The following is a 10,234-nucleotide window of genomic DNA, read 5'->3' on the forward strand; positions in this document are numbered from 1 at the left end:
TTCTTTTTTTATTATTATTATTATTTTTTATTTTTATAAGTCGGGGTTTCACCATGTTGGTCAGGCTGGTCTTGAACTCCCGACCTCAGGTGATCCGCCCGCCTTGGCCTCCAAAGTGCTTGGATTACAGGCGTGAGCCACCACGCCTGGCCCTAGGTGGGGTTTTCTAAAGAAAAAGCCATTGCTCCAGTGACTTTAAGGGCAGACACCAAGCCATCCTCTCTTAATCTAATTAGGCTAAAACTATGCAACAGCAACAAACAACCCTCACATTTCTGTGGCTTAACACACCAACAGTTTACTTTGTGCTCGCATTACATGTCCAGTACGGATCAAGATGGTCTGCCCCACGTGGTTATTTAGGCCAATGGAGGCTCCGCCAACTAGAACGCAGCCTCCGTGGTGGTTATAGGACGGTAAGAGAGTGGAGAATTACAATTGGCTTTTCATTGCCTCAGCCTGACCCACATAGCTTTCCCTTCCATTTCATTGGTCAGAAAGAACCACATGGCCCTGCCCACCTGCAAATATTGTATCTGTGTAGTCCTATTTTCTGTTATAGTTTTTTGACTCTGTGCTCTCACTGTACCAATAGTGAAATTCTGTTTCTCCTGAATCTGTTGCCCTCCCTGGACTCTCATCTTTAGTGGAGGCCTCATACTATTTATTATGTAACTTTGGGGCCTAGCACATGACGGGTGATCGGGAGTGAATGAACAATGGCACAAAGTAAGGGTGAACCTAAAGGAAGGTGGGGGCAGTACCTGGGAGGATCGGTTTAGAATGAGCTTCCCTAACTGAAAAATGAAGCAGAGAAGGGCCAGAAAACAATGCTATCAGTTTGAAAAATGAAAGCAAACCTTAATGAATAGCGTGGGACAGTCTGTGTGTAACACAGCTCATTGTTGGGGTGGGTTTCTATAAACATCAAAACAGACTGCATATGTAGGAGGGAAAATGGGACCCCCATGGGCACTAATGGCTTTGGAAAAAAAAATCCCCTGGCCTCAGAGCAGCCTCATGGATAAACTAGGCACAGAAGAGTCTTTTGGAGCTTAGAAGGAGTAAGGTGCAATTCCTGGGTCACCATGGAAAAACATGGACTGGTCCAACTTTTTTTTTTTTTCCTCTTGTAGAAGAAAAAAAGGACTTAACCCTACAGAATTGCTTCCTATTTCAAAAGCCGTCAGTTTTATTGACCTCGGCTTGCAAAATAAGTGGGTTAATCTGGATTTCAAAGATATTTAAGGATACTTTCAGTTATAAGTAGGATGACTATCCATCCAGGTTTGAACCTGCCGTTCATGGTTAATTTATTAATAGCATGTCTCATAGTTCATTCGCAGAACTGCTTGGGTTTGGCCGATAAACTGAAATGTCATCCCAGTTAAAAGTAACATTTGTAACTAGCTGGAGAAAGGTGACTTGGGGCTCTAGGAAGGGACAGAGGAGCAAACGTTTCTGTTGGCTCAGCACGCCCAGCGTGTGTTGGGCTGGGCACCCAGAGGACCCGTTTCGGGACCGCCAAACGGGCCATTTTGCTGGGAGTAGCCCAGGTGTTTTAACCACTTCCTGAAGAACAAGGTCGGGTAAAAAAGAAGCTGGGGGTGGGCGTGGGTCACTGCCATTTGCTGACTTCCTGATCTTTGGAAGTTGCTTCAAGCAGCTGACCATCAGTTTCCTTATCTGCAAAACTGGAATAATAATGTTTCCCTCCAAAGGCTGTCTTATTTAATTCACTTAACAGCAGCCACTATTATTCCATTATAGAGACGAATAAATAGACGTTATGAGAAGGCAAACTGCGGTGATCAAGGCCCATCATAATTCTAACAGCTACTATTTAGGAACCAAGTACTCAAGCAGCCTGTGCAAAGTCTCTGATTTCTAGAAGAGAAGGCGGAAACTTGGAAAGAGAACTTGAACAAGGTCATAGAACTCCTAAAAGGCTTGGGAAAGGCTGATCCTAGGTCTGGTTCAGAGCCCGCGCTCTCACTGCATAAGGCATATTTCAAAGGAGGAACCGGCAAGCGTCTAGCCCCACTCTTGGGACTCCATATCCAGTACTCTTTTCCTCTTTTCGTTATACTGCACGGCTGGGCAGAAACCCATCGTGGAAGCAGATCAAACAACAAAGGGCAGGGGGCTTTGGAAAACCGGGCGAAGTCGCGCAGACCGACATGACCGGCCCCAGCAAATCGCCGGGGGCGGTATCGAGTGTCCTCCTCCCGTCAGCCCAGAAGCCAGGTCACCTTTTAGACTTGCTCTCGTGGCGGGGAGGAAGCGTGGAGCCCCCCGGTCCGGCTAAGAGCTTACGTAACGCTCGCGGGCGGCTGCGCCCCGGTCTCCCGTGGGTGTGCGCAGAGCCCCCGGCCCGGGGCAGGCCTTCCCCTGTCCTCTCCCCAAGTCTCTCGGCCCAGGACCGCGGGGGAGTCCCGGGACCGCCGACCCCGCGCCCGCCGCGTCCGCTTTGGGCGGCGGCGTCCTCCGCAGCCACCCAGCTTCCCGGGGGAGGAGCAGCGCATCGCGCAAGCATCCGGGAGCGGCGGAGTGGGCGGGAGGAAGGGCGAGAGGAGGAAGCGGGATTTAAACGAAAGGCGGTGACGCCACACAAAAGATTTCTATAGGCTCCAGGGAGGTTACGGCCGAGGCGGCGGCGGCGGCGAGCCCGGGGGCGAGGCGCGGACGGGAAAAGGAAAAGCCTCCAGCAGCCCCTGCGGGCGGCGGCGCAGCCACGGCCGTGCTCCGAGGTGAAGCCGCGCGCGGAGAGGAAGCGGGTGTTTTCCCCTCTGCTTTTCGGCCCCCGCCCTTCCTTTCAGTTTCTCCCCGCTCGCTCGGAAGTTGGCGGTTGACAAAAATGGCAGGAGCCGGGGCCCGGGCCGGTTGCCGCAGCGCCGCGGGGACCTTCTGAGTTGGCCCGGCCGCAGGGAGACGCGTGCGGGGGCGTCCGATGCGCGGGGCCGGGGGCCTTGGGAGAGCTCATCTGCTGCGGGCCCCAGACGAGGAGGCGACGGGGATGGACTCGCGCCGACAGCTAGCGGCGGGCCGCCGGGCGCGCGGTCTGGGAGGGCGTGCCGCCGCGGCGCCGGGCCGCGCTCTGTAAACCGGCGAGGCGGGAAGGGGCCGCCGCGGCGCTAGGCACTCCCGGGCGTGGCGGGCGGGCGAGAGCTGGAGCGCGATCGGGGCGGCCGCTGTGCGCAATCAGTGCAGGCTCCCGCCCGACTCTGACTCCGCGCGGCCGCGACAGCGGCCACACCCTCTGCCCTGCCGCCGCCAGCGCCGCTTCCCGAGAGCAGGAGGCAGGAGATGCGCCCCGGGTGGCCGCGCGTCCCAGAGAGCCAGACCCGGCTGCCGTCGCGGGGAAGTGCCGCCTGGCGGGGTCACGGCGCCTGAAGCCCACGTGCGCCGCCGAGCCCGAGGTGGCCTCGAGCGCGGCGGCTGACAGCAGAACCCGCCTGAGCTGCCTCCCGCGCTCCTCCCCGAGAAAAGGATTTTGATTTCAAAGAAAGGAAGGAAGGAAGGACAACTCCCAGCTTCCCCGTCCCGCCCTCCCCGCTGAGGGCTGGGCCAGGCCATGCCCAGGAAGGCAGCGGCGGCAGCAAACCAGCAGAAGGGACTTTCCTGGCAGCCCGACGACAAGGAGCGCGGACAGTGAGTTTGCTCTGCTCCGGTTCATGGTTCCTGCAAGCCCTCTAGGAGGCCGAAAGCTGCAGCCCCTCCCCTTGCCCCGAAGAGCCTCCCGCGTTCGCTGGCCCTCGGGCCCACCCCGCGCCGCCCCAGATCCCGCCGCCGCAGCCCAGTGCCCTCTGCCCGCAGCGGTGGATGGCATGATGGTGCGGAGAAGGCACCGCGGCCTTGGCCAGCTGAGTCGCGACGGCCGCCGGGGCGGCGGCAGTGGCCGCGGCAGCGGCGGTGGTAGCGGGCTCCCCAGCGGCATGCCAGTGCCCCCCGGGCGCGATGGCTAGCGGCAGTGCTGGGAAGCCCACTGGCGAGGCGGCTTCTCCGGCTCCTGCGAGCGCCATCGGCGGGGCGCGGAAGAGGCTGGTATCCGTCTGCGACCACTGCAAAGGAAAGATGCAGCTGGTGGCGGACCTGCTGCTGCTGTCGAGCGAGGCGCGGCCCGTGCTCTTCGAGGGCCCCGCCTCCTCTGGTGCCGGCGCCGAGTCCTTCGAGCAGTGCCGAGACACCATCATCGCGCGCACCAAGGGGCTCTCCATCCTCACCCACGACGTGCAGAGCCAGCTCAACATGGGCCGCTTCGGGGAGGCGGGGGACAGCCTGGTGGAACTGGGCGACCTGGTGGTGTCGCTGACCGAGTGTTCGGCCCACGCGGCCTATCTGGCCGCTGTGGCCATGCCGGGCGCGCAGCCCGCGCAGCCGGGCCTGGTGGACCGCTACCGCGTGACGCGCTGCCGCCACGAGGTGGAGCAGGGCTGCGCCGTGCTGCGCGCCACGCCGCTGGCCGACATGACGCCGCAGTTGCTGCTGGAGGTGTCGCAGGGCCTGTCGCGCAACCTCAAGTTCCTGACGGACGCGTGCGCCCTGGCCAGTGACAAGTCACGGGACCGCTTTTCGCGCGAGCAGTTCAAGCTGGGCGTCAAGTGCATGAGCACCAGCGCGTCGGCGCTCCTGGCCTGCGTGCGCGAGGTGAAGGTGGCACCCAGTGAGCTGGCGCGCAGCCGCTGCGCGCTCTTCAGCGGGCCCCTGGTGCAGGCCGTGAGCGCCCTGGTAGGCTTCGCCACCGAGCCGCAGTTCCTGGGTCGCGCGGCAGCCGTGAGCGCCGAAGGCAAGGCGGTGCAGACCGCCATCCTGGGAGGCGCCATGAGCGTGGTGTCGGCCTGCGTGCTCCTGACCCAGTGCCTCAGGGATCTGGCGCAGCACCCCGACGGGGGCGCCAAGATGTCGGACCACAGGGAGAGGCTGAGGAACTCGGCCTGCGCCGTGTCTGAAGGCTGCACCCTGCTATCTCAGGCTTTAAGGGAGAGGTCTTCGCCCAGGACTTTACCGCCAGTGAATTCCAATTCTGTGAATTAGCACCCCCCCATACCCCTTCTTCCACCCCAGACTAAAGGAAGATACTCTCTGCCCCTCTCCATTTATACCAAAGAAATCATAGGTGAAACCCCCTACCCTCCCCAACATTAAATGCTCGAAAGGAATCTTCCACAAGGCAGGGCCATGCACACAACCTACTCACGCACTCGGAGGGCCCAGGTGTCTGTCCACCAGCCCCCACGCGGTAGGGACTGGAAGATGGTGTCATCTGCTGGCTTCGTTATCACTCCCGCCCCCTACCCCAGCCCGTCTTCCGGAATTTCTCAACTAAATTTTACTATTAATTGGGCAGGAAGGAGGTCATGGGTTCATTTCATTTTTGTTGTTTTGTGTTTTTAAGTCAAAGAAAGGTTACCTCAGTTTTCACTCCTTAGACGTGGATGTAGCTACCTTGTTTTGTATGTCATTTTTTTTAAGCAATCGTGTTGAATTAGGAGTATACTTGGTGTGGAAAGAGTATGAATTTGCCATGTGATTTGCAAATGGGGGGAAGCTACTGTGAGTGTGTGTTTTATTTTTTAATTTACACTATAGAGTGATTTTTTTCCCCCAACGTCAAGTTTTTACCTTGCATGTACTGGAGTATTTATTTCATCTATTAAAATGTTATGTTTCTCAGATGGCTTTTTGCAATGATTGTTGATTTTTCAATAATTGTAATTTTGCATGCTGCATGTCGTGTATGGGAAGGGTCTGTGAGAAAGCTATTTCAGTAGTAGTGAGCTGGGCCCCTAATTCCCAATCCTTTCTGCTTTTTCCTCAAGAAAAAGTAAAGTTCAAGAAGTACTCCCTTGAGCAGCCTGGTACCGAAGAGAGGACTATGTGTAACATTCTATTTTCAAAGGCAGGTGACAAATGGAGTTGGGTTATGGAGAGTGCCTGGGACGGTTTTGTCTCATTTTTCCTGGAAAGTGGTTTAGCTACCTTTGTCTCCGCTTACTTTTTCATCAGGAACAGTGGCTCAGGCTGCCTGAATTATGATTTGTATTCTGCCTGTCATTTTCAGATTAAAGCACTTCCTGATCCTGTGCGGTATGCCAGCCTTCCCATCTCAGAGTCTCTGTGGATAGAGCTGTTAAAAGTACTGTACGTCAAGTGAGAATAGTTAGCGTCTTTTATGTACACAGATCTAGTAAGACAAGATCCTCACGGTTTTAGAAAAAATGTAGAGAGGCTCCTAGACTGCTTAATAGAGGAAGAAGTATCCTGGAAAGCATGTTCAGAACGTTCTAGAGCCAGAACATAATTGTAGGCCAAGGGCCTGTTTTTGTGACCTCGATCTAAGGTAATTCCGTGGTTGATTGTGTGTTGGAAGAATGCTTTGTTGATTGAAATTTGCAGTAATATTAAGGTAGTATGTCTTTTCTGCAGACGTTTTCAGGAGCCTTTTTGTGTGAGTGGTGGTGGGGCGTATAGTTTGTTGAACCTAGTTAAATTCTGAACATCTTCCACTAAAAGCACAACAAAGCTATTTACAGTGCTTGAAGCCTGGGAGGGCTCCATGAGTAAAAACTCGTGCGAGCTTTAGATTTGTTCCATTTACATTTTTCTTGGGATTTGTTGTGCTTAAACCTTCGCAGTTCCCACAGATCTGAAAAGAAAGCATTTTTTACTGTAATACGTTAGAGAGAAGAGTCATATTGACTGTTTTACTTGTTTGAATAGCTGTTTTTATTACAAGGATATGAAATGCAACATATAAAATATCTTTAACTTGTGTTAGATAAGGCTAGGACTGTTTCACCACCCCGAATTTGAAGTTTGAAAAGTCTTAAAGTGGTCAGGTATCTACATTTAAAAAAAAAAATGACTACGGGGTAGTTTTTCTCTTTTAAATCCTGGTACATTTTGGTTTTTTGAAGTCTTTAAAAGAGGAAAATGACCTTGAGCATCTTTATTCCTCTCCTCTGCCCTTTAAAGTTGGGATGGGGTTCAGGTGGTAGGAGGTAGGGAAGAACCCTAGACTTGTAATCACACACCCCACACCCCCACCCCACCTCCCCCACCCCCCGCTGCCCAACAAAAAAGAAAAACCTGGATTCGCAAAGATTTCCAACTTGTCTTCTCTATCTGGAGAAATGGTCTCAAAAGGAGAGGTGGGATTCGAACTTGTGCCAGTGACAATCCTGCATGCCTATAGAAATGTTTATTTATTTATTGAATGTACATAAGTTTGATTATATGGTTCATTTTCGTTTATCCTATGCAGATCACAGAGAGTAAACTGAAAAGAACAAACATTAAGTGAAATAAGGGCCAGAAATCTGTAAATTTGGTATTAGATTAAGAAAAAGAATTGCCAATTTTTTCTTGGACTCTTTCCTTGCAGAAGCAATTTTCAGGACAGCTCAAGCCAATTAAAAAAAATCACTTTCCCTTTTGGAATAAGTTAACTAGCTAGTCACTAAATTAATTTTGAAGCCTCTTACCTAAATGGTAGTTGCTCTTGGTGTTTCTCTATATTCTACATTTGGTCATGTAACATGCATAATCTCTATCCTCTGAAGTTGATGAAAGTTCTAAACGTAAGTGTTTTCACCCCACCCCCTCTGCATTTATAAGATAAAGTTCAGGGCTTTTCTTCCAGAAGGTGTCTTAAAATGAATTCTGCTTGTACTTTTTTCCAGCAGATTTCAAGAAGCGGCAGTGAGGAACGCTAGGCAAGGGATTTGGGCACAGGTCTTTGACATTTTAACTTTCCTCTAATGTCCCAGGTTGCTAAACTTGTTTTTTAAATGGAGCCCCTGATTTTTTAAAAAGGCAATGTCTCAGGCCTATTTCATAATAGGGTTTAATAAGGTCAGCAGAGATACTGGTTCCAGGAATAAAATCAGAGTAGGCTGGTTTTTTGTTTGTTTTTTTTTTAATTTTTAAACTACACTAGAGTTTAAATTTAAGACATTAATCCTTAGGTTCTGACGTCTGAGGGCAAGTTTTCTCATACAGGCTTAATGCACATCATCTTGACCAGGGAATGTTGAGAACCTTCCTTGGAATGGTCATGAGAAAAGGAAATCATTATGGCTACGTTCTTGGAACAAAAGACATTATTTATGATAGTCAACTTAGTAAATGGAACAAAAACAGTCTTTCAAACATAAGACCTAACCAGAAGAAAGCACAGCTCCATCTTTCTTTGCCCGTTTTAAGTGTAGTCTTTATTATTCATTCTGGGTGATGTTAGGAAATATACAAATTATGTGATGTGTGTGTATTTGCCTTCTTCCCCACCCCTCACTGCACCCTCACCCCATCCTCATTTTTATAATTCTGGAAGCAGCAGTTACATCTGATTGGTTATTTTATACACACTTTTTTTTTTTAAGCTGGCATAGGGATCTAAAATATTTGGCAGTTTGAAACAGCTAATTTTAACAGAAACACCTGTTTTTCCGAATGAATGCGACTATGGTAACATGCAGATCAGGCAGAGGATTTGAAAAATGACTGCCAAAATTCTTTCTGAGCTTTGCTCAGTGAACGTGGAAGGATTTAGAGAAGAGATCCTTAAAGATTTAGTAGCATTTTCACCTGGGGCTCTTCCCTGGGCTGCCTTCTGGTTAGCAGCTACTGGAAGAGGCTTTAAGGAGGCCCCTGAGTTTCCAGTGTGGGGACAGGTATTTGTGTTCTTTCCTGGCAAATTCTTAATTTTGTGTGTGTGTGTATGTGTGTGTGTGTGTGTGTGCAATGAATTGGTCCATTTGGACTAAGCAGGGTTTTATTTAGGGTTCTTTAGATAGCTGAGTTGTTTTGACTTCAGTGGCAGAAGGCTCTAAGATTTAACTATCTGGGTATTATAAGGAAAAAGTGTGATATTAGTGTCTATGATTGGGGTCAGTTTAACTGTGGACCCCTTAAGGTTAAGGGCTATAGTGCCCAGCATATATGTAATTATGTTTTTTGAAATGAATCTGTATATAAGATACTCACAGCAAGTATACATAAACAAGTAGTAAAATTGTTCCTGGAAATGAAAGTTTTAACGGTCATTCATTCGGCAAATATTTACTGGGGACCAACTGTGTGTGCTGCTAGACACTGCTGGTGCTGGTGTGCAGCTGTGAGGGAGACGTTGTTCCTCTCAGGAAAGCTGCTGTCGAGACTCAATGCTAGACTCAGACCAACCTCAGCTTGGGCTGTAGGACCCTCAGCGTCGGTCTCATCCTGGGCTCTACCTTCGACCTATTCCATCAGAAACTCCTGAGGTGTGGCAGTTTGTGTTTTATCAAGCCCTCCCAGGTGATTCTGATGCGTGCCCACGTTGCAGAACCACAGCCCTACAGGGGCTGTGGGTTTCTTTTTTATTCTTTGCCAGGTCTGAGCCCAGAGTACTTCCCTATCAGGAGGCATCAGCATTTCTGCAAATTACTTGTTTGCTCAGGTGGTTTTGTTCTCCTGGATATTTTGAGACCATTTCTCCAGATAGAAAAGACAAGTTGGTCTCCTGTCGATTCGAAGTCTTTGAGAATCCAGGTTTTTCTTTTTGAGGCGGGGATGTGATTACAAGAACAGGGTTCTTCCCTATCTCCCGCCAGCCTTTGGAGATGAACTGAAATCATGGAATAGTGAACTGACAAAACAGCTTTCTACGTTTTTACATGTTGTTGACTCTTATCCTGGAAAACGGAATAGCAGACACTTTAATTAAAATACAACCCTTTAGCTCTTTGGTTGCCCAAGAAAGAACATTTTAATACTGAGTTTGTAAAATACTATGTTCTGAACCAGATGTAGTATACAGCCTTATTCCAAAGCTCACTTTAAGGAAACCAGAGTCTGCAATATACTCAGGAAATACACTCTTTGTGTGTGTGTGTGACGGAGTCTCTATCAGGCTGTCGACCAGGCTGGAATGCAGTGGCGCAATCTCGGCTCACTGCAACCTCTGCCTCCCAGGTTCAAGCGATTCTCCTGCCTCAGCCTCCCAAGTAGCTGGGATTACAGGCATGTGCCACCATGCCCAGCTAATTTTTGTATTTTTAGTAAAGGTGGGATATCACCATGTTGGCCAGGATGGTCTCGATCTCCTGACCTCATGAGCCACCCGCCTCGGCCTCCCAAAGTGCTGGAATTACAGGCGTGAGCCACTGCCCTGCCAGGAAATTTGCTCTCTAAGGCTGACCATGAACCAGGAATTAGGATGATACTTTAGAGCCTAATTCCTCAAAAGGGTGGTCCC

General features: G+C 50.5%; 2 protein-coding genes across 2 annotated transcripts; both read left to right on the plus strand.

Annotated features, from left to right (window-relative positions):
- The first annotated feature begins 3,827 nt into the window (after window positions 1–3,827).
- On the plus strand, window positions 3,828–3,965 carry LOC135270552 (uncharacterized). Its single transcript, XM_064366102.1, has one exon. The coding sequence runs from the start codon at window positions 3,828–3,830 to the stop codon at window positions 3,963–3,965; it is 138 nt and encodes a 45-aa protein (XP_064222172.1).
- Window positions 3,958–5,675, plus strand: TLNRD1 (talin rod domain containing 1). Its single transcript, XM_012466943.2, has one exon. It carries the CDS (start codon window positions 3,958–3,960, stop codon window positions 5,032–5,034), a length of 1,077 nt encoding a protein of 358 aa, XP_012322366.2. The 3' UTR covers window positions 5,035–5,675.
- The last annotated feature ends 4,559 nt before the right edge of the window (window positions 5,676–10,234 follow it).

This window comes from Aotus nancymaae, unplaced genomic scaffold, assembly GCF_030222135.1.
Source record: "Aotus nancymaae isolate 86718 unplaced genomic scaffold, 86718_ANA_hifiasm-v0.15.2.pri h1tg000064l_0, whole genome shotgun sequence".
In the NCBI taxonomy this organism is placed as follows: Eukaryota; Metazoa; Chordata; class Mammalia; order Primates; family Aotidae; genus Aotus; species Aotus nancymaae.